This window comes from Ornithorhynchus anatinus, chromosome X5 (genome assembly GCF_004115215.2).
Source record: "Ornithorhynchus anatinus isolate Pmale09 chromosome X5, mOrnAna1.pri.v4, whole genome shotgun sequence".
Taxonomy (NCBI): domain Eukaryota; kingdom Metazoa; phylum Chordata; class Mammalia; order Monotremata; family Ornithorhynchidae; genus Ornithorhynchus; species Ornithorhynchus anatinus.
Window position 1 is genome coordinate 23,403,733 of NC_041753.1, and position 27,161 is coordinate 23,430,893.

General features: G+C 44.7%; 4 protein-coding genes across 4 annotated transcripts; all 4 read right to left on the reverse strand.

The window, feature by feature from the left end:
* Positions 1-458: 458 nt before the first annotated feature.
* On the reverse strand, positions 459-1,430 carry ORNANAV1R3255 (vomeronasal 1 receptor ornAnaV1R3255). Its single transcript, NM_001253647.2, has one exon. It carries the CDS (start codon positions 1,428-1,430, stop codon positions 459-461), a length of 972 nt encoding a protein of 323 aa, NP_001240576.1.
* A 7,569-nt stretch (positions 1,431-8,999) lies between these two features.
* ORNANAV1R3256 (vomeronasal 1 receptor ornAnaV1R3256) lies at positions 9,000-10,028 on the reverse strand. The gene has a single exon (NM_001253648.2). It carries the CDS (start codon positions 10,026-10,028, stop codon positions 9,000-9,002), a length of 1,029 nt encoding a protein of 342 aa, NP_001240577.2.
* Positions 10,029-17,021: 6,993 nt separating this feature from the next.
* LOC114807875 (vomeronasal type-1 receptor 4-like) lies at positions 17,022-17,948 on the reverse strand. The gene has a single exon (XM_029054634.1). The coding sequence runs from the start codon at positions 17,946-17,948 to the stop codon at positions 17,022-17,024; it is 927 nt and encodes a 308-aa protein (XP_028910467.1).
* A 6,743-nt stretch (positions 17,949-24,691) lies between these two features.
* Positions 24,692-25,675, reverse strand: ORNANAV1R3164 (vomeronasal 1 receptor ornAnaV1R3164). Its single transcript, NM_001253556.2, has one exon. The coding sequence runs from the start codon at positions 25,673-25,675 to the stop codon at positions 24,692-24,694; it is 984 nt and encodes a 327-aa protein (NP_001240485.2).
* Between the last annotated feature and the right edge of the window lie 1,486 nt (positions 25,676-27,161).

Here is a 27,161-nt window from a genome sequence, read left to right on the forward strand (position 1 = left end):
TCTACTAATGACAATAAAAATAACAATATTAATAATAATTGAGGTATTTGTTAAGCACCTACTATATGCCAAGCATCTTACTAAGCACTGGGGTAGATACAAGATAATCAGCTGACAAACCTGAGTCACAGAGACTTGGCCAAGTAACTTGCACAAGTGACTTGCCCACGGTCATACCCTAAGCAAGAGTTTGAAAGTCTCCTCTGCCTCTTTCTGTTTCTGATAGGTTCAGTGGGGAGGTTAGTCTGGAAATATGAGTGGGAAACTCCTAAAGACTACCCTGCCCCAGAAATGAGCAAAGTCTTGAGAGATTTGGGGGCTCCCAAGAGCCCTCTCTTTTTAGTGGACTTTGGGTTCTCTTAAATAGGAGAAGGGTGGCAGGAACCCCCAGGTTTTCCATTCTCAGTATCTGCCTTCTTTTGTGATTGAACCATTCACTGGTGGGCCCATGGCAGAGGTTAGTTCTTGACAATGACCTGGTTAGCCGTAGGGCTCTTGAAAAGGGAGGGATGTCTCTCTTTCCCCAGGATGCAGTGATTCTTGGTGATACGGGGATCACTGCTGATCAGGACCAGGGGGCAGAGGGCAGGGTAACAGGCAGAGAAGAATGTTGCAGCACTTTCCAAATCAGCATCCTTTGGGATCACATATGTCACGTATAGGGTAATGCAGCTACTGATGCAATAAAAACAAATGAAGCAGGAGACCAGAAGCAGGATGGTGTGGGCAGCTCTGGTCTCTGCAGAGGATCTGGGGGAGAGGCTGTCTCTGTGGATGTGCTGGACTTGTTTCCGGTGTCGGTAGAGCACAGTCACCATGTAGCCACTGGCACAGCTCATGAGGAACACAAAGAGGAGATCTCGGAAAGTCATGGCACATAGAAAGGTAACCGAGTGAATAAAATTCCCATTAGGGATAGTGGAACAGTACTTTGAGACATATCCATGACCCAAGATGGTGACATTTCTAATGCTTTGAATGGAGGTAATCACTCTGATGTAGATTGACATGTTGAGCATCCAGAAGAAGAGGAAGGAAGGGAGGATGTAGTTGGGGGCTCTGGATTTGAGCCAAGCCCAGGAGGAGGTGTTTGGACTGATGGTGATGGCCTGGAACACGCTTAAGAGACAAGTGGTGCAGATGGAAAGACCACGGCACACTCTGTTAATGTACATGAGACTCTGACACCCAACATCGTTCAGAATGTGCTTCATCCCAAAGGCAACCAAAGTCTCTGGGACCCCACGGGTGAGAAGTGTCACAGTGTTGACCACGGTCAAGTGGATGAGGATCGCATCTATGCTTTTCTTCTGCTGGGGTTGATTTATGAAAATGTTGATATACACCATTGACAACGTTGAGTTTCCTAGAAAGCCAAAGGCAGTCTGGTAGAAAAAGAAGATCCCAAAGACCGAGTCATTAGACCACATTTTCAGAGAAATTCTTCTAACTAGGAAGTCCAAAGATCTCTAGAGAGAAATTCAAAGATATTTTTAATTAAATAATAATCATGGTTTCATATTTCAAAAATGTTTTATAATGCTTTTATATCAATAATCAGGAGAGGGTATAAAGAAGGTTAGTGAAGCTGGCCAAATAGTAGTAGTAATATTTATTAAGCAAACTGCATGGAAACCACTGTATTATGCACTCGGAGAGTATGCAAAGGTGGGAATTAGACATGGTCCCTGTTCCTCAGGAAGCTCCCAATTTAAGAGTTTAAGAAAGGGGAGTGACTGGAGACAGACACATCAGGAATGATGAGACATGACAATCCATTGCTTTTATATCAATCATCAGGAGAGGCTATAAAGAAGGTCAGCCAAGTTGGCCAAATAGTAGTAGTAATAGTAATAATATTTATTAAGCAAACTGCATGGAAACCACTGTCCTCACCTCAAACCTTCCTCTGGTCTTTCGGTCCCCTGTGCTCCTTTCTCAGGGCCCCTAAATCTTTTGTCCCATGGTCAAGCCTTCCCCTCAAGGTCTTAGACCCCTTTTGGTAGTGTTGGAAGGAAGGGAAGCACTGGGGTGATGGGTACAGGGGAGAGTTCCATGACTGACTTGTCCCAAAGCTGACTCCATTTCAGTGGCTGCCAGACTCTGAGGTCTCTTACAGGGGATTATTACTGACCACTCGGTTAATTAGTAGAGCAGTGGGAGAGAGGCCGGGGGTTAGTGGTGGCACACAGAAAGTAGTAATAGTATTCAGAAACAGCACAAGAGCAGACAAAGAATACTGTGGAGGTGATCCAGGGCTGTGGGCTGGTGGTACAAGATCAGTGGAGGGAGAGAGTTTCAATCATCATCAATGGTATTTATTGATAAGATAACATTTGGGCTATTGATAATCATCAGTGGTATTTATTGAGCACTTACTATATGCAGACCACTGTACTAAGTGCTTGAGCACTGTTTTAAGAGAGTTCGGTTCATTAGAGAGGGTGGAGCTGACCTTCATACTGAGCAAGTCACTTAATTTTTCAGTGCCTCAGCTTCCTTGTCTATAAAATGGGGACTCATATTTTTTTTTGTGTGAGTCCCATGTGGGACAGGGACTGTGTTCGACCTGGAAGACTGGGAGGAGGGGATGGAAAAGACTGTACTGGAAACCCTCTACCGCTTAACCACATTCTGAGGATGATAGCTGGAGCAGATGGCTAACTTGTAGATGGAGGGAGATTGTGTGTTAACAGGATTTGGGGTTCTGATCCCCACTCCAGTGTGGTTGGCCCCCAAGATGTGAAGGGTGGGGGAGTGTCAGGAGTTGAGCATGGTCAGGGGCTCGAGTTCTTGTTTTCCCCACAGTGGCTGGGGGAATGAGTGAACCATCAGAGGAGAATTGATTGGAGACTCTCTATTTCTCTCTCAAGCCAACATCCGAGGGCAGCAGTTTGCCACCAACTGTTTAGTATAGTGCACTGCCCAGAATAAGGGCGTGATAAATAGATTTGATTGATTGAATGATTTATGGACTGCAAGAGGTGAGGGGAGCACATTGACATTTGGGAGGGAGGGAGCACTCCCCAAAAGCTTTTCCCTACTGCCATAGACTCCCTGGATCCTCTGCCTTGAATCTCTCTTAACCCCAATAGAACCCTCCAGTCTCCATCCCCACTGCCATTCATTCAGTCATTCATTCAATCGTATTTATTGAGCACTTACTTTGTGCAGAGAACTGTACTGAGCGCTTGGAAAGTACAATTCGGCAACAAACAGAGACAATCCCTACCCAACAGGCTCACAGTCTAGAAGGGGGGAGATAGACAAGAAAACAAAGCAAGTGGGCAAGCATCAAGTGCATCACTGTAAATAAATAGAATTATGGATATATATATATGTCATTAATAAAATTAATAGAATAATAAATATGTACATATACAAACAAGTGCTGTGGGGCAGGGAGGGGGGTAGAGCAGAAGGAGGGAGTAGGGGTGATGAGGAGGGAAGGAGGAGCAGAGGAAAGGGGGGGTCATTCTGGGAAGGCCTCCTGGAGGAGGTGAGCTCTGTAGGGCTTTGAAGGGGGGGAAGTGTGCTAGTTTGGCAGATGTGAGGAGGGAGGGCATTCCAGGCCATAGGTAGGATGTTGACTGGGAGTCGATGGTGAGACAGGCGAGAACGAGGCCCACTGAGAAGGTTAGAGACTGAGGAGTGGAGTGTACAGGCTGGACTGTAGAAGGAGAGAAGGGAGATGAGGTAGGAGGGGGCAAGGTGATGGACAGCTTTGAAGCCTATAGTGAGGAGTTTTTGCTCGATTCATTCATTCAAACTGTCCTATACCAGACATTCTCCCTTCTCCTCTGCCCCCCTTGAAATGTTTATGGGTAAAATGGGGAGAATTGAGTGTCTTTATCTTTGCTAGTAGAAGTCAAATTTGAAATCAAATGTGACTGACTCAGTGAAAGAAATGAGAAAATGGAGTTTGGTTTTTCTCTCTCATACACCCATGGAGTCTGCACACCCAGTGATGTCCACAAGCCTTTACTTCTCTACACACCCAGGTCACTATGAGACTGCCACCCACAACATGCCCACCCGCACTGTGATAGATAGCAAAGACAGCCCATGGTTGGCAAGGTGAATTTGCTGAAGTGGAGACCCAAGCATCAATCTTTTGAACATCCAGAAAAATCATTTCCTGTATGGTTGGTTGGGAACCTCTGAAAAGTTAGTTCTTACTCCAAAGAAAAGCCCTCTAGGATCCCTTCAAAGATAAAACCTCAATCCCCCAGGCTTTATTTCAATTAATCAAACAGTGGTATTTATCGAGCACTTAATATGTGCAGATCCCTTAAGATCTTGGGAGGGTACATAAAGTTGGAAGGCCTTACTGTCACATTACTCCATTGGATTCTCAAGTGCCATTGAGTCATTCCCAACCCATAGCGACTCCAAGGACACACCCTCTCCAGAACATCCCGTCTTCTGCCATAAAGTCATTCTGATAGGTGTATCCACATTGTCTTCTTGGTAAAGAGACAGAAGTGGTTTACCAGTGGTAGTGGATAGAGCACGGACCTGGGAGTCAGAAGGTCATGTGTTCTAATCTCAGCTCCACCACTTGCCTGCTGTGTGACCTTGGGCAAGACACTTTACTTTTCTGTGCCTCAGTTAGTACATCTGTAAAATGGGGATTGAGACTGTGAGCCCCACATGGGACAGGAACTGTGTCCAACTCGATTTGCTCACATCCACCCCATTTCTTAGTACAGAGCCTAGCACAGAGTAAGCACTTAACAAATACTGTCATTATTATCATTCTTCCATGCAGTAAAATCTTGAGTCTCTGATTAACATTTTGATCACTTAATCACCTGCCTTTGATTCTTTCCCATGCTGCTGCTGCCCAGCACAGGTGAATCCATTTTGTCTAATGCTTCGACTTACAGCTTTCCACTATGGGTAACCCTATATGGAATAGCTCTAGGCTTCATCAGCATACACGGACTCTCCTGCCTCGATAAGATGTCGATCCATAGGATAGGATAGGATAGGAAGAAACAGTTTCAGCAACCCCCACATATCTGGCCACACAATTTGGTGGCAAGTTTCCAAACAGTAAATCATTCTGAGTTTTAGTCCTCCCTCTGTCTCTGATGTACTGCCCGAGCTGGACCAAGGCACTTGGCCATTGAACCCATTGTTATCATAGAGATAATCTGCACCTCACTGTGATGTGAAGACAAAATGCCAAAAATGTCACTCTCATTTCTAGGAAAAAATTGCACCTTAGAACTCAAAAGATGCAGTTTTAATTTTGGGAGTAGTTATTATTGCTATTCTCATTTCTTGAATTTCTTCCTCAATATTCATTCTCAGACATCCATGAACACTACCCAGGTTTTCCTGCAGGATAAATATGTAGGACCTGTAGGGAGGCAAAAGAATCAGTGCAAACATGACAAAAATGTAGGCGTTTACGGAGATCTTACATCTAGAATTGATCTGTACCTGCCGTCCACCGAGGGCCAAGGGACAGAATGCTTCTGCTTCCCAGAATCCTCCCTTGGTACAGGCTCCCCTAATTGAGCTTAGCCCAAGGAGCCAGGCGGAAAGAGAATCTGAGAATTCAGCTGCTCAAACAGATTCCTATTACAACACCACATTCCCATCACTTTGAGCTTAGCTGCTGCTCTCCTCTTTAACCCTCGCCCTGCAGTATGAGCTCCTGAAACCTAAAAGAAACTCACCTGCGCTTTCCTGACCTCCCACTGGGTCTTGCAATGAAAGACTTGATTTGGATGGGCCTTGAGAGAACCCGCTTAGACAGCATTATAGGAGTGAGTAAACATTAGTTCATCTCCCCCAGGGCTGTGAGTACTGTGTCACTTAGTGTGGCTGAGACAGTGACTTCAGGGGAAGTCTGAGGGATCACCAGAGACCGAATTAGCCTCTCTTCCCATTGGACATCTTTCATCTCTTCAAGTGACGTTGACGATTTCATTGTGTAACTGAGGAATTAATGAATTAACTTAGTGAACTTAAAGAGGCCTTATGAGAGTAAAATGCTTCAGTGATGAACTAGTGGTGCATTCAAGCCCTTTGTAGAGTATTTTGCACATAGTGAGCACTCATTAAATACCACTGACTGATTGATAGTGGTGTGCACTGAAGCAGTAGTCATGGTATTTATTGTCTACTGAGTGCAACACACCGTAAACACCGTAAACTGTTCCTGAGTATGCTCCCTACGTTCAGAGTTCCCTGGCCCCGCCTGTCATCAGGAGGAAGACAAAGAAGAATTTGTGGAGAGACTCTCGTAACTAACTTGGTCACACAGACACCTTAGATAAACCTTCTGTGTACCAGCATCATTTCCACCGCCAAGCAGAGTCCTTGATGCGGGACTTTGGTCCCCCCCTCTGTTTCTCCCTCATCAGAAACAAACCCTCGATAAGACGATGTATTTAGTGCTTCTCAATCTCAAATTTCTCACCCCTAACCCCTTGCTCACATTCTCCCTCCTGTCTGGAACTTCCTCCCCGTTAATACCTGACAGACCACCACTCTCCCCAGTCTTCAAATCCCTACTAAAATCATATCTCTTCCAAGAAGCCCTTCCTGACTAACCTTTATCTTCCAACCCTATTCACCCTCCCTTCTGTTGCCTATGGGTCATCTATCCCCCAAGCACTTTGATATTAATCCCATCTCCAGTTTGAAAGCACTGACAGTCATATCCTATTACTCAGCTGCTTCCCCTATAATAATAATCATAATGATGGTATTTGTTAAGCGCTTACTATGTGCCAAGCATTGTCCTAAGCACCGGGGGAGATACAAGGTAATCAGGTTGTCCCAAGTGGGGCTCACAGTCTTAATCCCCATTTTGCGGATGAGGTACCTAGGCACAGAAAAATGAAGTGACTTGTCCAAAGTCACACAGCAGACAAGTGGGGGTCAACTTCTGACTCCCAAGCCTGAGCCTTTTTCCAATGAGCCATGTTGCTTCTCCATCTGTAACAGTTTGAAGAATTCCTGGAGGACAGGGATTATGTCTTCCAACTCCACTGTACTGAATTCCTCCAAGAGCTTAGTATGCTGCTCTATGTCCACAGTTGACACTCAATAAATGGATTGATTTTTCAACAGTTATTTGAGGTTACCTATGCTACTTTGGAGTCAAGGATGTACCCCATGCACAACTGGACTCATCTCTCTCATTCAGCACACGGTGGGAAGGATAAAAAGGGCTAAGACACCACTGGAATGGTTAAAAGTGTAGTAGGAAACAGTAAATGAATCAGAGTGAGCACAATTGAGTAGCTCCTCTGATAAAATAACCAAAATGAGGTATGGCTAGCCATAATGAGGAGGTACACCTAGATGGGGGAGCGAAGAATGACAACTGACAATGTGACCTTTACGGGTACCGACCTTTATTAATAATAATAATAATGATGATGGTATTTGTTAACCGCTTACTATGTGCCAAGCACTGTTCTAAGCACTGGGGTAGATACAAGGTCATCAGGTTGTCCCACGTGGGGCTCACAGTCTTAATCCCCATTTTCCAGATGAGGTAACTGAGGCCCAGAGAAGTTAAGTGACTTGCCCAAGGTCACACAGCAGAGAAGTGGCTGAGTCCAAATTAGAACTCACAACCTCTGACTCCCAAGCCCAGGCTCTTTCCACTGAGCCTCGCTGCTTCTATTAGTGAGCCTTCAGTAAATAGTGGCATCCATGAGTGGGGATCTAAAGAAGGGCCATCATTACAGAGGCGGGGAAAACTAAGCCTAAAAGGTGGAATGTAGATCTGATCAGTCTGCCAGGTAGGGATGGCGATGTGGGACTTCAATAAACAATGATTGGGTTTAGACCCAGAGACTCCTAGTCTTCCTTGACTCCACTTTGATTCAGCAACTTCAACAGCCCGCAGCATTCAATCTATCAGAAAATCCTGTTATTTCCACCTTCGCAACTTCTCTAGAATCTACTCTTTCCTCTCCATCCCAAAAGCTACCACGCTGATTCAAACATTCGTTACAACCTGCCTTGACTATTGAATCAGCCTCCCACCTCTCTTCCTAGAAAAAGAAACTAGAGAATGTACTGGTATTGTTTCCATTAAAAGTGACTCTGAGATGCTGAAGAAGGCTGTTAGGTGCATTAGCCACCTCCTTCTCCTTGCTTGGTGGCACAGTGATCACCTGATACTATCCATATGGGTTCCAAGTTCTCTTATTTCCAGTGGGATGATCGAGTCAGGAAATAACGAGACGCAGTGTGGTCTAGTGGAACGAGCATGTGCCTGGAGTCAAAGATCCGGAGTTTTAATCCCAACTCTACCACCTGCCTGTGCTGTTGCCCTGGGTAAGTTATTTAACTTTTCTGTATCTCAGTTTCTGCCACTGTAAAATGGGGAATCAATTCCTGTCCTCCCTCCTACTTTGACTGTTAGCTCTATGTGGGACAGGGGCAGTGTCTGGCCTGATTATCTTGTATCTTCCTCAGTGCTTAGAACAGTGCTTGACATATCCTTAAGGCTTAACAGCTTAATAAATACTATTTTTTTAAAAAAAGAGAAGCCTCCCCAGGCCCTCTTACAAGAGGCCCTAATGGTCATTGTTCTCTGGAAATGAGGAGCGTGAAACTCTCCTACTAAGACTGTGAGTTCCATGTGAAACAGGGATGGTGTCCAACCTGATTAACTTGTATCTACCCCTGTGGTTAGAGCAGTGCTTGACACATAGTAAGCACTTAACAAATAAATATTGTGGTATTTGTTAAGCACTTACTTTATGCCAACTACTCTACTGAGTGCTGGGGTAAATTCTAGATAATCAGGTCCCACATGGGACTCACAGTCTAAGTAGGAGGGAGTGTTGAATCCCCATTTTGCAGATGCAGGAACTGAGGCCCAGAGAAGTTAAGTGACTTGCCCAAATTCACACAGCAGGTAAGTGGTGGGACTGGGTTTAGAGCTCGGGGCTTCTGACTCCCAGGTCTGGGCTCTTTCCACTAAGCTGTGATGCTTATGAAATATAATGCTAATAATATTAAGATCCTTTTCTCAGAACTTGTTTCTTCTCCCCTCTGATCGGATCCTTCATTGAGGGATCTTGGGTGGAAAATAAGGCAAGGAACTGAATGAGAGTAAAGAAGAAGCCTCTCCCCTTCTCAAGGACACACTGGATCTTGGGGACACGTGGTTCACTGTTGATTAGCACCAGGGGGCACACGGAGGGGTAACAGGCCCCCAGAAACGTTGCAGTGTTATTCAGCCGGAAGTCATCTTCTTCCAGAAAACTGGAGGCCAGGTTAATGCTGCAGTTGATCCAGTAAAAGCAAACGAAGCAGGAGACCAGGAGCAGGATGGTGTGGGTGGCTCTAGTTTCTGCAGAGGATTTGGAGGAGCTGCTGGTGCTGTGGATGTGCTGAACTTGTTTGCGGTGTCGGTAGAGCACGGTCACCATGTAACAGCTGGCCCAGCTCATGAGGAGCACAAAGAGGACATCTCGAAGAGTTATGGCACTTAGAAAAGTCTCATAATTTAAATAATGCATCCAGAAAATATTGAAACAGTATTTGATATTACAACTCTTAACCGTGATGTTTACATTTTTGGTAGCAACTTCCACCCTTAGTAGATCTGTGTACATCAAGAGATTGAGGATCCAAAAGAAGAGAAAGGAGGGGAGGATGTAGTTGGGTGCACGGTATTTGATTGTGGCCCAGAGAGAGGTGCTGGGACTGATGGTGACAGCTTGGAACACACTCAGAAGGCAGGTGGTGCAGATGGACAGGCCCCGGGACACTCTCCGGATGTACAGAATGACCCGGCAGCCATTTTCCTCCATGTGATTCTCCATCTGAAAGGTCAACATCGATGCCAGGGTTCCCTGGGTGAGGAGTGTAACTGTATTGGCTACAATCAGGTGGCTGAGGATCAGGTCTGTGGGCTTCTTTCTCTGGGTCTGGGAAATGAAGCCCTTGACATACACTATTAGTAATGCTGAGTTTCCCAGGAGCCCGATGCCTGTCTGCAAGAGGGAGAAAATCCCCAGGCCAAGGTCACTCCAAAGCATTTTATGGTTTTCTTCAGAACTCCACAGCTCAGATCACCTTAAAGGGAAACCCAAAGGGCTCATCACTGCTATATCCTCAAATGCAGCCTCCCGAGAAACATTATACCATGTAAGGGAAATTCCCAGGTTACCACTCCCAGAGTTGAGACTCCCTCTAGTAGGGATTCTACAAGGGATTGGTGGACTGATGGGAGAAAAAGGATCAGTGGATGGGGGTGGTGGTTTATTGAGTGTTATCTTGATCAGATGGCATACGGGACTCAGGATCCTTTCCTGAAAAAAGTAGGCACTTTCCTGCAAATTGCCCTGCATTTGCCCTTCTGCAAACTGATATAATCTAACCCCTTAAATGACAGAAAGGAGCCTGAGAGCTATTGGGATATTTCTTAAATCCTGATGAATAAGAGTTTTTCTATTTGATTATAAAGATGGCCTAGGATGACAATTCACATCTTCCATCAGAAACTGAACTCAGAGACCAACAATATCATTGCATCTAGGAAGACTCTCCTCTTATCTCCCTTGAAAGCATTCTATCGCACCTCACTTCCATTCATTATTTGGTTTTCTTGTTTCTTACTTTCACAAAATATAGGCTCAAGGCAAAGAGTAATATAATTTTGCCTCCTCTTTTCTTAATTGATCAGTGGTATTCACTGAGCTCTATATTCAGAGCACTATGCCTTGTACCTGATCGAGTACCCTAAGGTAGGTAGAAATGGTCCCTGCCCTCAAGGAGCTTACAATCCTAGCAGTCATCCAGAAAGTGTCAACTGAACATTTATAAAGTCCTGGGGATTTCTCAGTGTAATAGAGGGTCTTCAGCCATGACAAAGGTAGGTTCTTGAACACTTCCCAGGTGAGGTGAATCCAATTGCCCTATAATGTCATTGTGGAGGATTAGACCAAACTGTATGCAGTGAAGAAGTAAATACAAATTTTATTTTCAATAAAATATTTGCTTTTTGCCAGATGTGAGGGGTTTGGAGGGGTGCAGGGCAGAGGGCAAGGAGGAGATGAGGGTGTGCTCCTTGATTAACTTGGAGTTAGGGTTGCTGACCAATGGATTTTGTAAAGTCAGAGAAGCCAGAACAGTGAACCTTACCTGGGCCTACATTTAGGTATTAGAATAGGGATGTTTGCTGATCAGATAAGGCAATGAGCTCCTGCTGAAATGGCAGCTGCACAGCAAACTTGGTCATGGTCAAGGTAGCAGCAGTAATTGTGTTAATAGTACTGCCAGGACACCGTACCTAGCTCTTGGGAGGGAACAGAGGGATACAAACAAGCATTTGGGAATGCGTCGTGATGGAAATAAAGGAAAGAAAGTAATCAACCGTACATAGTCAGTCTCTCACAAAATCCTATCAGTTCTATCTTCACAACATCGCTAGAATCCTCCTGTTTCTTCATCATCGAACTTCTACCACAATGATCGAAACCCTCCTTGCTGACTTCCATCTCCATAGAGAAGCAGCATGGCTCAGTGGAAAGAGCCTGGGCTTGGGAGTCAGGGGTCATGGGTTCTAATCCTGGCTCCGCTGCTTGTCAGCTATGTGACTTTGGGCAAGTCACTTAACTTCTCTGTGCCTCAGTTACCTCATCTGTAAAATAGGGATTGATTGTGAGCCCCACGTGGGGCAACCTGATCACCTTGTATCCCCCAGTGCCTAGAATAGTGCTTTGCACATAGTAAGCGCTTAACAAATACCATCATTATTATCTCCTGTCTCTCTTCTCTCCATTCCATACTTCACTCTGCAACTTGGATCATTTTTCTCCAAAGCCCGGCAGCCCACTTGTCCCCAGTCCTCAAAACCCTCCAGTGGTTTAGCATGGCCTAGTGGAAAGAGCATGGGCCCAGAAGTCAGAGGACCTGGATTCTAATACTGGCTCCGCCACTTGTCTGCTGTGTGACCTAGGGGAAATCACTGAACTTCTCTGTGCCTCAGTCACCTCATCTGAAAAATGGGGAGTAAGACTGTGAGACCCATGTGGAACATGGACTGTGTCCAACCTGATTAGTTTGTATCTACCCCAGTGCGTAGTACAGTGCCTGGCACATAGTAAGCGCTTAACAAATACCATTTAAAAAGAAGAAAAAAAAAGAAACATACCCATGAAGGACAGGGGGACCTGTGGACGATGAAGGACTGTTGATGATTGTTGGGGGCCTTAAAAGAAATCCAAAAATGATAGAACAGAGAGGGAAAATGAATTCAGGAGGGAAGCGAAGGAAGCAGACAATTAGGGAGGACCAGAATTTGTTGATAAAGGGGAAAAATAAGAGAGAAAAACTAAAGACAAAGACATAAAACCATAAAAAAGAAAACATGACAAGAAAGAAGGAACTCTTGGAAAGTGGTAAGGGAAAGGAGCGAAGAAACATTGAGAGAGACAGAACCACGGCCTTTTAGTCAGAGGAATAGACAGGCAGAGAGAGGAAGATGGAGACAGATCTAGAGGAATCTTAGAAATGGAGGGAATAGGACATCCAGACTCCCTTCGTAGGCTGGGAAACTTGACATGGCAGAGAGAAAAGTCTCAGGCCCGCAGGAGGACAAAAGTGCATCTCTGCCATACCTGATAATGCATTACCTTTGGCCTCTTCTGAAAAGAGGTGGCAGAGAGAAAGAAGCCCGACTTCTAATGGTTTGTCATTTCTGGGGTGATCATCGCAAGCAGGGAGAGGGGGATAGTAAAAATAATGATTGTGTCAATAGAAAGTTTACTATGTGTCAAGCACTGGGAGGGATACAAGATGATCAGATTGGATTCAGTTCCTCTCCCAGATGATGCGCACAGTCTAAGGGGAGGGGAGTACAGCTATTTAATCCCCATTTAGCAGATGAGAAAATTGAGGCACAGAGATTTGGTGACTTGCCCAAGGTCAGACAGCAGGCAAATGGCAAAGATGGGATGAGGAACCTAGGTCGGTCCTGAGGCCTGTGCTTTTTTCACTAGACCACACTGCTTCTCGAGAGATGTAAACCCTATTTTCAGGTTACATAAAGTATAGGAAGAAGCAGCGGCTCATAGTTTAGTGGATCCACAGACCAGCTGTGTCCCTGGAACCTTGGCTTGGGGATGTGGCTAGAGTCGGAGGCTGCAGTGGTTCAGAAACGGGGACTGTGGACTGAGATTGGGGATTGGGTTTAAACAGAGGGGAGATGGGAAGATGGGGATTTGGTCAAGGAAAGTCCAGATGAAGGAGGCCTGGTGGGGTGATCTTGAGGAGAAGCTGTTTTGGGTGAAAGCACATGACAGGTGAGACAGAGGTCTTGCAGCAAACATGCACAGAAGCACTAAACACATAAATGTTTGAGACTGTAGAATCCTATTCCAGGTTACCATAGTGGAGGAAAGGAACATGCTTGTGACTGGATTTTGTTTTATGCCCTTTTAACCTATTGCCTCCAGGTATCTATCACCTTTGTCAACACTCATTTGCCTTATGCTTAAATATCCTGAGAGCTTCAGCAGTAGTCTTCTATGTTTCTTTTCAACAAAATACAAAATAGAATCTCTGTCTATGTCCTGACAACACCTTAAACTCAACCTGCCAAGAATGAACTTCTCATTTTCCCTCCTAAACCTCCTTCGAGAAAGGTTTACATTCCCTTCTCTGTTGACTGCACCGCAAACCTCCCTGGGCCTCATATCCACCACACTGGGGTTAAACTCAAGTCTTTTAAGGCCTTAGCTCTTGCTGTCAATGTGACCTAGTGGAAAAGGAATGTGTATAGGGAGCCAGAAGCCCCAGATTCTAAACCCTTATTTGCCACTTTTTTGTTTTTAATGGTATTTGTTAAGTGCTTACTATGTGCCGAGCACTGGTCTAAGCACTTCCTTGCTGTGTGACTTTGGGCAAATCACTGAACATCTTTGTGACTTAGTTTCCTCATCTATAAAATGGGAATTAAATACCTGTTCTCTCTCCCCCTTAAACTACATGCAGCCCAGGGATTGTGTCAAATTTGGATTTTATCTTCCCCACCTCTTAGTATATAGTAGTGCATGGCATATACCAAGTGCTTAAGTACATTATTTTTCTTATCATTCTTACTATTATCATTTTTTTGTTAAGCACTTACTATGTGTCAGGCACCATTCTAAGCACTGGGGTAGATACAAGTTAATCAGGTGGGACAAAATCCTTGTCCCACATGGGGCTCAGAGTCTAAAAGTAAGAGAGAGTAGGATAAAATCCCCATTTTACAGTTTTGAAAACTGAGGCACAAAGAAGTTAAGTGACTTACCCAAGGTCACACTGCAAAGAATTGGCAGAGATGGGAGTAGAACCCAGTCCTCTGACTCCCAGACCTGTGCTCTTTTCACTAGGTCATTCTGTGTCTCATTATTATTGTTATTATTATTATTATTATCATTATTATTATATCCTGCTGATCTTTCCTCAGCATATTTCCTGGATCCAGTCTTTCTTCTCCACCTGAACAGTCATCACCCTGACAGATGTCAGAGAACAGCCTCCTCACTTATCTCCCTCTCTCCTATTTTTGATCCCTAATCCATGATGCCACACATAACATTTTCTGTGTCACAATTCACACTTTTCTTTACACCAAAAAAGTTTTCACTGACATCTTCTGTCTCTGCACATCAAGTAGAAACTCCTTAACAATGGCTTCAAGTCTCTCTGCTAGCTTTGACCATCTTACATATTGGCTCTCTTCACATGCTACTACCCATTTTACAGTCTTTACTCCTCTCATTCTCATTCTCTAACTGTACCTCTCTCTGAATCTCCTGCCTCTGATTCAGTGATTACACTGCTTCCTCAGCCTTGAACTCCTTTCCCTCTTATGTCTGCTAGGCCATGGCTCTTTCCATTTTTAAGGCACTACTAATATCTCATCTCCTCCAGCAAGCTTTCCCAAATATTTTGTAACACCCTACTCAGATCAACCCCACATCTTACCTTAGCATGTGTTTATTTCTTTCCTCTTACCTTAAATGCTTAAGCATATTTTAAATTCTAAATGCATTCATATGCATTTAAGTATGCTGAAATATTCAGCCCTCGCAAGCTGATATTTGTGAACCACTTCCTGCTGTAAACTTCTTCCTCATACTCCCACTATTCGCAAGTGAATTTTGTCTCTCCAAGTCCTTCATTACATTGAAAGAAGCTTGAAGGCAGAGATTGTGTTTCTTGCTTCTTCTGTGCTTAGTACACTACTCTTACTCTGTAGGTGCTCAATAAATAACACTGATTGATTGATTGATTACCTTTATTTGGATATTCAACTGAGGGAAGGGTCAGAAAATAGCTGGTTTTTGAGGTTTAAGGCAGGGCTAGACAGGGCCATAATTAGAGTCAGAGCTTCGAAGGGAGGCAGGATAATTGCGCCAGACTCTGACTGGATAGAGAACACACACTATTTACTCCGGATGTTTCAGCCACGGGGCTTTAGGGGGAGAACGAGTCAATTGGCAAGGAGGATCAATCCTTAGATGGTTTTCCCTGGTGGCGAAGGTTGTGGTTAAAGTAAATCAACCCAGAGAATCCACATCCCTAATGCCATTCCTGGGGCTAGACTGTGAACTCCAAAATCTCTGGGGTGAGGGGGATGGCACTTAGCAAGTAAGCTCAGCGTGAACTCAGTAATACTTAGCCGCAAATCGAGGAAGAGGGTTGAGGAAACACTTTTTCACGTTCTATCCCCTTTCCTCCCCTCTTCCATTTTCTCCTCTCCTTCCCACCTCAGAACCGAACACATAGGCAGACTCTCACCTGTGCTTGTCTCTGCTGTTGCCACACTGTGAGATGGAGAACTCTGCACCTCTGTGTGTGGAGGGGCCGGGCTAGCAGTTATAGGGGCAGGATGATGTGAGCTCATCTCCCCACATGGCCGTAATTACCGTGTCATCTGCCATTGCTGTGATGCTGTCTGGGTGGGGAGTTTGAGACATCTCTAAAGAGGGAGAAACTTTCCTCTCCACTGCAAGTTCTCCTACAGATCACACTGTTCATGCCATCAATCAATTGCTCATGATTCAGGGAAGCAGCCTGTCCCAGTGGAAAGACCATAGGGTTGGGATTCAGAGGAGCTGGATTCTAATTTCAGCTCCACCACTTATCTGCTGTGTGACCTGAGGCAAGTCTCTGTGCTTCAGTTACTTCATTTGTAAAATGGGGATTAAGGCTGTGCACCCCCTGTGGAATGTGGACTGTGTCCAACTTGATTAGCTTGTAAAGTGCCTGGCACACAGTAAGCCCTTTACAAATATCGATAATAATAATAATAATAATGATAATAATAATGGAGCTATGTGGCTGCCAAGTGTTATTCTGGGTGGTAAACACTGGAGTCTATAATTGATACTGTGTCCTCATGCTAGACGTTTGATGAAGCAAGGTTCCTCTGCTTTGGGTTTCGGGATTTGGGTGGTGTGGTGAAGAGATTCTTTTAGGTTTGTAACATTTTCCATTATACTAGTTCCCTTTCTGAGTACCACCTGATGCAGGATTTTGGATCACTAGACTTTAGCTTTCTTCCATCTGCATTTCCTGAAGGGCCCAGTTTACCCTAGGTTTCCAAGACCACATTTATAGACTTTATTTGCCTTTGAGAAGTCAAAGTAGCATTGACCAAATAGGAAGTGAGTTGGATGCTGCTCCTGATGTTGAGAATAATACATATCAAATTGGTTCTGAGGAAAATTAGATGGAGCCTATCCAGAGGGAAGGGATGGTCACTCCAGTGCCAGTCTCCCAGTGTCCAGAATATTGGGACAATGGAGTCAGAAAATATTCTTGGGGGAGGGGAGTTAAGGAGAGACATTCCATCCCTGGGGTAGAGTAAGAGAGAGGATGTGAATTTTCCTTCTAGGTTCTCTCACCAGAGATTCCAGCTGCCGTTGTTTCCTGGCTTGTGGTTCTCAAATCTCTTCCCAGAAGCTGCTGTTTCTCTTTGACTGGGACCATCATAGCGGGACCTTGGGCAGAGGATAAGATAAGGAACTGACCTGCTATACATCACAGAGATCCAGGGGAGGAGAGGGACTTCTCTCCTTCTTCAGGATGCAGTGGGGCTTGGGGACCCGTGGGTCACTGCTGATTAGCACCCAGGGACAAAGGGCGGGGTAACACGCTCCCAGAACAGTCATGGCATCAGTCAACCTGATGTCTTTATACTCCAAAAAAGTTAATGACAGAATAATGATGCAGTTGCTAGAATAAAAGAACACAAAGCAGGTGACAAGGAGCAGGATGGTGCAGGTGGCTCTGGTCTCGGGGGAGGATCTGGGGGAGAGGTTGGTGCTGTGGATGTGCCGAACTTGTATATGATGTTGATAGAGCACAAGGACCATGTCGCCACTGGCCCAGGTCATGAGGAGCACAAAGACAACATCTCGCAAAGTAATCACAACTACAAAAGCCATATTTGTCAAATATTTCTGTAAGAACATGTCAGAACAGTATTTTATATTAAGACGATTAACTGTGCCAGTGACATTATAGGTAGGTATTGTTGCCGTTAGTATATTCATGTACATTGAAAGGTGGAGAATCCAGAAGAAAACTAAAGAAGGGGTGATGCAACCAGTGGCTTGGGGCTTGAGCCGGGTGATGGCCTGGAAGACACTCAGGAGACACGTGGTGCAGATGGAGAGGCCTCGTGTCACTCTCCTGAAGTAGCTTATGATATGACACCCAACATCTTCCAATTTATTCTCTATCCCAGTGGCAAATATCAGCACTGTGGCACCATGGATGAGCATTGTAACCACGTTGATAGTAGACAGGTGGGTGAAAATCAGGTCTGTCGGCTTCCTACGATTGGGCTGAGAAATGAAGATTCTGCTGTACACCACCAGCAATACTGAATTCCCCAAGAGCCCCATCCAAGCTTGAGTGAGCAAGACAAATATCAAGATCAGCTCACTCAATAGCATTTTTTAGTTTTCATCAGAACTGAAGAGGTCAGAGCACCTTGAAGAGAAACCAGAAGTGGCTTATCAGTGTTATATCCTCAACAATTGGAATTTGAGCAATGTAAGTCAAGGCTCATACTTTTCTCTGCCCACCATGCCAAACAAATTCCCAGTCTACCATTCCCCTAGCAGAAAGGCTCACTGGAAGGACTTCCAGGGATCTTTCATGTCCTATGTGATGTCTGAATTTGATAGGACACAGGAAGCAATCGATCAAGTTATTTGAGTACTTGGTGCAGTGAAGAGTAGCAAGTTTCTGGGAGAGTACAAGGGACTAAGTAGATATGACCTTGACCTTACAGAGTCTACATTCTAATGGAGGAGACAGACATTAAAATAAATTACAGGTAGGAGGTAAGCAACAGAGCATATAAAGTTGTATGCATAAGTGAAAAGGAGTACTTAGTACAGTGTTCTGCATATAGTAAGCACTCGTTGAAAGCTATTGATAGATTGGGTGTGAGTATTAAGTGATTAGGTGACCCAAACATGCTGAAGTGTCAGTAGGGATTCCATTTTTCTAGTAAAGCAAGTGTTCCCCTGTTCAAACCTTACACATGAGCTATATTATCTGTAATGATCCAACTCCCATCATTAGACAGAAGCAGTGAACCCTCAGACCTACTGGTGGTTGTCCCATGTTCCAAGAATTGTAGTATTTCTTAAGTGTATCTCTATGGAATCCCTGAGATCGGGGAATTACTCCTTTCCTCCTCCCAACCATTCCCCACCTCAGAGATCAAGCCCAGTGCCTAACCTCCCTGACAACCTTCCTGAGTAATTCCTGATAATTTAAATCATTTCTTTACCTTTCATGTCTGTGAACAAATTTGATTTTCTATCTTCTCTAATAAAAGAAAAATTTCAAGGCTGAGAAAAATATGTTTTTTTCTCCAACATCCTAGATCAGGTGTTATCAATTAGGCACCTCTTAGACACTGGTGACTCTTCCTAGCATTAAATGGAGAATAGCCATTTTTATACATGGCAGTGGTGAATGGCACAGGATTTTCTTGATGACATTTCCCCTTGGCATATTTTACCCCCCTCTGATTCTCATTCTTCCTACTGATCCAACTATTAGTATTCATTTTGTTAATCTGTCTTCCCCATTAGCTTGGAAGCTTCTACAGGTAGGAAATTTGTGATTGACTTCTGTCACACTTATTAGTAATAGCATTTATGGAACACCCACTTGGAGTATAGCACTGTACGAGGAACTTGGGAAGTACAGAATAGTAAAGGAGTGTGGCTCAGTGGAAAGAGCCTGGGCTTCGGAGTCAGAGGTCATGAGTTTGACTCCCGGCTCTGCCATTTGTCAGCTGTGTGACTGTGGGCAAGTCACTTCGCTTCTCTGTGCCTCAGTTACCTCATCTGTAAAATGGGGATTAACTGTGAGCCTCATGTGGGACGACCTGATTACCCTGTATCTACCCCAGCGCTCTGCACATAGTAAGTGCTTAACAAATGCCAACATTATTATTAAAGAGACACATTCCCTACCCACAAGCCGCTTACACTCTACTCAAGAGACTAGCAAATATACCTACATCCAGAGGGTTCAAAATCAATGAACTGAGCAGGCATATATACATGAATACTAAGGAAGCTATCAATAAGTTCATAAGTGATAGAGATGGCTGAGAGGTGGTGTGGCTCGGGAGCTGGAAAATTGCTTGGTGAAGGCTAGTTAGAGGTGGTATGAATTTAAGAGGGAGTTTAATGTGGGCAAATCAATCAATTAAACTTATTTATTGAGCACTTACTGTTTGCAGAGCACTGTATTAAGCATTTGGGAGAGTACGACACAACAATGTAATGAACACATTCCTCACCCACAATGAGCTTACAGTCCAGAGGGTGAGTCAGACATTAATATAAATAAATAAATTAGGGGTACTTACATAAATGCTATGGGACTGGGGTGGGGGCAGTGGTGAGTAAAGGAAGTAAGTCAGAGTGACACCAAAGGGAGTGGGAAAAGAGGGAATTAAGGCTTAGTTAGGGAAGGCCTCTTGAAGATGTGCCTTCAATAAGGCTTTGAAGTTTGGGAAAGTAATTGTCTGTTGGATACAAAAAGGGAGGACGTACCAGGACAGAGTCAGGATGTGGATGAGAGATCAGTGGCGAGATAGACAAGATAGAGGTATAATAAGTTGGCATTAGAGGAGTGAAGTGTGTGGGCTGGGTTGTAGTAGGAGAGTAGCGAGGTGAGGTAGGAAGGGGCAAGGTGATTGAGTGACTTAAAGCCGATGGTAAGGAGTTTCTCTCTGATGCAGAGGTGGGTGGGCAACCACTAGAGGTTCTTGAGGAGTGGGGAAACATGGATTAAATAGTTCTGTAGAAAAATGATCCGGGCAGCAGAATGAAGTAAGGACTGGAGTGGGGAGAGGCTGAGGGCAGGGAGGTCAGGAAGGAGACTGATGCAGTAATTAAGGCAGGATAAGATAAGTATTTGGATTAACGTGGTAGCAGTTTGGATAGAGAGGAAAGGGCAGATTTTAGCGATGTGAAGCTTGAACTGACAGGTGTTAGTGACAGAATGAATATGTGGGTTGAATGAAAGAAATGAGTTGAGGATAATGCCAAGTTTATGGACTCGTGAGACAGGGAGGATGGTGGTGCTGATGGTGCTGATGGTGCTGATGGTGGTGATGATGGTGTCAGTGGGAGGACACTCATTCCCTCATTGAAGATGAGAGGACAATGGAGTGGAGCCATTCAGCAAAAGACTGACCATCTACCATCCTGTGCAGTGGTTAGCAGAGTCATATCTCAGCCTGGAAGGGAGCACTAAGCCAAGAAGATTCTTCTGTCAACTATCCCTTTTCTTCCTCCATCCCAATCCCTCAACCTACTCTCTCTGGAAATAATCCATCCAGGTTTTACTGTGTACTGACTCGGTGTGGGTTCCTCACTCACTCTTTCTCCTCCTTCTTCCCTTCAATTCTTGCTTTTCATATGGAAATAAAATACTTCAGTATGTTCAGAATGTTCTTGGAGCCCTTGACCATAATCCAGATGGTGCTGATGACCAGGTGGAAATGAAGGCAAATGCTTGTGGTCCGGGACCACTTGTTGGATCAAGAAATGGATTTAAGAGATCTTTTGTCTTCACTGGACTGATGCTAAGATCATTTTATTAGATATCAATTGCAGCCACCTATCTCCTATTACAACCCAGCCCACACACTTTGTTCCTCTAATGCTAACCTTCTCACCATACCTCTATCTCCTCTATTTCACTGCCGACCTCTCACCCACATCCAGCCTCTGTCCTGGAACACCCTCCCTCCTCATATCAGACAGATAATTGCTCTCCCCCACTTCAAAGCTTTATTGAAGGCACGCCTCCTCCAAGAAATCTTCCCTGACTAAGCCCTCTGTGTCACCCTGACTTGCTCCCTTCATTTATCCTCCCTCCCGACCCACAGCACATATGTATATATCCGTAATGTATTTATTTATTTACGTATATTAATGGCTGTCTATCCCTCTAGACTGTGAGCTCTTTGTGGGCAGAGAATGTGTCTGTTAGTTTTTGCATCGTGCTCTCCCAAGTGCTTAGTACAGTGCTTTGCACACAGTAAGCGCTCAGTAAATACGATTGAATGAATGAATGAAGTTAAATGACTTGCCCAATCAGACAAGTGGTGGATCTGGGATTAAAACCCAGGTCCTTCTGACTTCAGGCCTATGCTCTATCAACTAGGCCACATTGCTTCCTGAAAGAGGTATGATTAATTATAGTAGGACTTTCAAGATGAGAAGAGTGCTGGTCTCTTGGATATAATGTTGGAGGGAGATCAAGGGGTTGATGGTCGGTAAAGTGAGAGCAAAGCACAGCTATCACAGCATTCCAGGAGAAGGGCATTCCTGAGGCGACTCCCTCTCAGTGCAGGCTCTCCAGTCCGAGCCTATCCCAAGCAGCAAGGCAGAGTAGAGGGGGGAGAGAACCTGAGCACTCAGCTGCTTTCACAGAGCCTCTTCAGAAACTTCTCCCATTACAGCATTACATACCTAACTCCTGTGTCTCTCAACCTTTACTTTGCTCCTTTTCTGTTTCTATGCCCCCGCCCGCATCAGAACCAGGTCATAGAGGAAGACACTCACCTGGGCTTGTCTGTGCTCCTGCCACACTGTGAGCTGAAGTACTCGGCCAGCCTGTGGGTGCATAGGGTCCAGGCCGGGGTAACAGTTATAGGGACGAGGCAGGGTGAGCTCATCTCCCTCCAGTGTAGCAATTATTGTCTCATTTGCTCTGGCAGTGACAGTCTCTGCAGCTAGAATCAGTGCTGTCGTCATAAAGAAACAAACTTCCCTCCCTCCCGCAAACCCTTTTGTAAACCACAGTGGTGATTTAATTCATTGAGCAATGAAACATGGAACTAAGTGAATGAAAAGTGTCAGCCTGGGTGGAAAAAATGGGACTCGGATGGTCATAGTATCCTCTAGCTGGAATCCACAGGCCTTCACATTTTGGCCAGTTTTCCAGGCTGAGAAGCAGTGTGCCCTAGTGGACAGAGAGTGGGCCTGGGAGTCAATAGGACCTGGGTTCTAATCCTAGCTTTGCCACTTGTGACAAGTCATTTAGCTTCTCTGTGCTTCAGTTACCTCATCTATAAAATGGGAATTAAGACTGTGAGTCCCATGTGAGACATGGACTCTGACAACCTTGTTATCTCGTATCTACCCCAGTGCTTAGTACAGTGCCTGGGACATAGTTAGTGCTTAACAAATATCATTTAAAAAATACATCAGTTCAGGGGTTTCTGAAGGCAAGAATATGGGAGCCTGCTCCTCTTGCAACCCACTTCAGCCTGGCAGGGTGAGGATGCAGCAGCAGCTTGAAACCCCAGAAACTCTTTCAACCTTGGTCAAGACCCAGTGACCCAGATAGAGACCAATTAGCCCCGATAGGCCCAGCAATAGCTGGGCAGAGGGAGGACACAGTGGTTACAAGAGGCCCTCCAAACCCGTAGAGTGTTGGGGTCACTGTGGCTGTAACTGCAATATGATGAATGCTGGACTAAACAGCTCTGTTTTACAGATATTCATTTTTCTTTTTTCCTTATATGTCTGTCACAGTCACTCACATCTCCTTATTATTTCTAGATTGCGAGCTTCTTTGGGATCAGGGTCCGTGTCTACTTCTCATCTCTGGATTTTTTATCCGTTGCCTAGTCTAGTGTTTTGCATATAGTAGGCACTCAAAAACAGTACTAAATAAATGAGTAAATCAATTAGACATGTGAAATAAGAATACCTCTGCAAAATTAAATGAGTACCTACTGAAAATATGAGGAGCAGGGTTGCCTAGTGGAGAGAGCACAGGGCAGGGAGTCAGAAGACCTGGGTACTAATCCCAGCTCTTCCACTTGTCAACTGTCTACCCTTTGGCAAGTTACTAAGCTTTTCTGTGCCTCAATTTCCTCATCTGTAAAATGGTGGGGTTCAATACCTGTTCTCCCTCTTACTTAGATTGTGAGCCCTATGTAGGACTGGAACTGTGTCTGACTAGATTATCTTGTATCTACCCCAGTGTTTAGTGCAGGGCTTCACACATAGTAAGCGCCTAATAAATACCACAGTTATTTTTATTATTATGAATATGATTAGAATAAGGATCCACATCCATAGGTTCTTGAGTCTTGCTGGTGAACACTTCTTGCCATTTGACATTATTTTCTCTATGCAGGGTCCAGATGCCTTTGCTCTCTGGGGCAAGTCAATGTCAGAGACTATCAGTCAATCAATCAAACAATGGTGTATATTGAGCACTTACTGGGTGGGGAGTACCATACTAAGCTCTTGGAAGAGTATAATACAGTAGAGTTGGTAGACCTGGTTCCTGCCTATAAGAAATGTACAGACTTGATGTGGGGACACATATTAAAATAAATTACACATAGGGGACATTGCAGAGTATAAGGATACATAACTAAGTGCTGCGGGGCTGAGGGTAGGATAAATTTCAGAGTAATTAAGGGGTACAGACATAAGTCCATAGGCAATGCAGAATTAAAGGGGAATAAGGTGGAGAAATGAGGGCATAGTCAGGGCAGACCTCTTGGAGCAGTTATGATTAAATAGGCCTTTCTGTGATATGAAGGGGTAGGGAGTTTCAAGCCAAAAGGAGGAAATGGGCAAGGTGTTGGTGCTAAGACAGAAAAGATTTAAACATACATTGAGTAGGTTGTAGTTAGAAGAGGAAATGGTGTGGGCTGAGCTGTAGTGGATTAGCAGGGTAAAGTAGGAGGGGAGAGCTGATGGAGTGACTTAAAGCTAATGGTAAGGAGTATTGTTTTGATGTGGAGTTTGATCAGTAATGTGGATTGAAGTTTTTTTAGAAAAATGATCTGGACAAGAGAGTGGAGAATGGAATGAAGTGGGGAGCGATTGGAGGCAGGTTGGTCAGTGGAGAGGCTGATGTGGCAGTCGAGGCTGGAAACGATAAATGCTTGGATCAGCACAGCAACAGTTTGGAAGGAGAGGAAAAGGTGGATTCTAGAGATGTTGTGAAATTAGAACTGATAGGATTTGGTGATAGACTGGATGAAAGAGATGAGTCAAGGATAATGTCAAAGTTATGGGCTTTTGAGACGGAGAGGGTGGTGGTGCTTTTGTCTACAGTGATGGGAAAGTCTGGGGGAGGACAGCATTTTCCTATAGGATATCCTGCTTCTTTCCACTGACATGAGTCTTCACAGTGGAGCCATGGGCAGAAAATTGGATAGAGAGGTGACCCGTTCCGTATCTCTGAGTTCCAAGCGGGGAAAGAGCCTTCTCAGCATCTTGAGGATCCAGGGGGATCTGGGGACTCGAGACTCATTTCTGATCATCACTAAAGGGCAGAGGAAGGCGTAACAGGCACCGAGAAATGTTGCAGGGTCATAGAGCCTCAAAACATCCTCCACAAAATTTAAAGAAAAGTTAATGCTGAAATTGATGCAGTAAAAGCAAACAAAGCAGGTGACGAGGAGCAGGATGGTCTGGGTGGCTCTGGTCTCCGGGGAGGATTTGGGGGAGAGGCTGGTGCTGTGGATGTGCTGGACTTGCTTGTGATGTTGGTGTAGCACCATCACCATGTAGCCACTGGACCAGCTCATGAGGAACACAAAGAAGAGATCTCGGAAAGTCATGGCACTTTGAAAAACAACATTATTTAAATAATTTGCCCTGAGTATACTACCACAACATTTACTATTATAACTGTTGACTACAGTAGTGACATTTATGCTTGGTGCGATGGTTTTTAAAATGTTCCCGTCTAACGTTAGGTTGAGGATCCAGAAAAAAAGGAAGGAAGGGACGATGCAGTTGCGGGCTCTGGGTTTGAACTGGGCCCAGCAGGAGGTGCTGGGACTGATGGTGATGGCCTGGAACACACTCAGGAGACACATGGTGCAGATGGAAAGGCCCCTGGCCACTCTCCTCATGTACAGAGCTATCTGGCATGCAACAATATCCAGATTATTCTCCCACCTGAAGGCCATCACCATCCATGGGGCAGCCTGAGTGAGCAGTGTCACTGCATTGGCCATGGTCAAGTGAGTGAGGATCAGGTCAGCAGGCTTTATCTGATTGGGTTGGTTTATGAAGACATTGACATACACCATGAGCAATGCTGAGTTTCCTAGGAGCCCAATCCCAGTCTGAAAGAGGAAGAATATGGCAACCACATTCATCAAAATAATCTTCTTCTTGACCTCAGAAGTGTAGAGTTCATATAATCTTCAAGGGAAATCCCAAAGAGATTATTAACCACCAAATCTTCAAATTAAAGAAGGGAAAAGCCTCAGGCTGTGATCAGATATTCTTCCAGGCACTCGAAATCTGTATTATGCCAGTTCACTGGGTGGAGACTCCACTACAAGAGCTCATTAATAATAATAACAATAGCGATACTATTAATAAAAATAACATTTGTTAAATGCTTACTATGTATCAGAAACTGAACTAAGTACAGGGGTAGATTTGATCCCTGTCCGACATGGGGCCCACAGCCTAAGAAGGTGGGAATATTGGTACTTAAGCCTCATTTTACAGATAAGGAAACGGAGGCCCAGAGAAATGAAGTGACTTAACCAAAGCCATCCAGCAAGCAAGTGGCAGAGCTAGAATTACAACTCACGTTTCCTGGCTCAGGGGCCTTTCATTCATTCATTCACTCATTCATTCATTCATATTTATTGAGCCCTTACTGTGTCCAGAGCACTCTACTAAGCACTTGGAAGAGTACAATACAGTGATAAACAGCCACATTTCCTGCCTACGAGCTTACAGTCTAGAGTGGGGGAAAGAGACATCAATATAAATACATAAAATTACAGATATGTACAAAAGTGATGTGGGGCTGGGATGGGGAAGAGCAAAGGGAACAGGTCAGGGTGACACAGAAAGGAATAGGAGATGAGGAAAAGTGGGACTTAGTCTGGGAAGGCCTCTTGGAGAAGATGTGCCTCCAATAAGGCTTTGAAGCGGGGGAGAGTAACTGTCTGCCAGATATGAGGAGGGAGGGCATTCCAGTCCAGAGGCAGGATGTAGGCTAGGGGTCAACAGTGAGACTGGTGAGACGGAGGCACAGTGAGAAGGTGAGCACTAGAGGAACTAAGTGTGTGGGCTGAGTTGAAGAAGGAGAGAAGAGAGCTGAGGTAGGAGGCCGTCTTTCCATTAGGCCACGCAGCTTGGAATCGGTGGCACCAGTCATGACATTTTAATGGAGCAGGATAGAGACCCTAATCAATCTTTGCAGATAGATTTGTATCCCTTTGCTGGCCATTTTGATTTTGTGTTTCAATGATGTCCAGATAGCAACCAGTTCTTCATTTTTGAAGCTGACATTGGTGGTAGTGAGGTTCTATCAACAGTGGATATGAAGACTGTTGTGGGCAGATACTCCCTCTCATATTAGTTAAAATCTCTTGTGGCTCTGAGATTCTCAAACTGCACTTGGCTTATCTCTGCTTCTCCCCTTCTAGACTGTATGCTCACTGTGGGCAGGTGTGTCGGGTTGGGCTTAATTATAGGTCAGTTATGCCTGCTCCAGACCAAAGAGAGTCACCTAGCTCTATTCTAGGTCAAGGGCAGGAGATACTTACATTCCTAGTGGGTTCCTTGTGGCCATCAAAGAGCAAGCGTCCCATACTCTGGGTAAGGGTAAGTGTCAGCATT

What these genes read in the sequence shown, in the direction of transcription:
- ORNANAV1R3255 (NM_001253647.2), bottom strand. Translation starts at nt 1,430, where the DNA reads ATGTGGTCTAATGACTCGGTCTTTGGGATCTTCTTTTTCTACCAGACT.
- LOC114807875 (XM_029054634.1), bottom strand. Translation starts at nt 17,948, where the DNA reads ATGCTATTGAGTGAGCTGATCTTGATATTTGTCTTGCTCACTCAAGCT.
- ORNANAV1R3256 (NM_001253648.2), bottom strand. Translation starts at nt 10,028, where the DNA reads ATGCTTTGGAGTGACCTTGGCCTGGGGATTTTCTCCCTCTTGCAGACA.
- ORNANAV1R3164 (NM_001253556.2), bottom strand. Translation starts at nt 25,675, where the DNA reads ATGAATGTGGTTGCCATATTCTTCCTCTTTCAGACTGGGATTGGGCTC.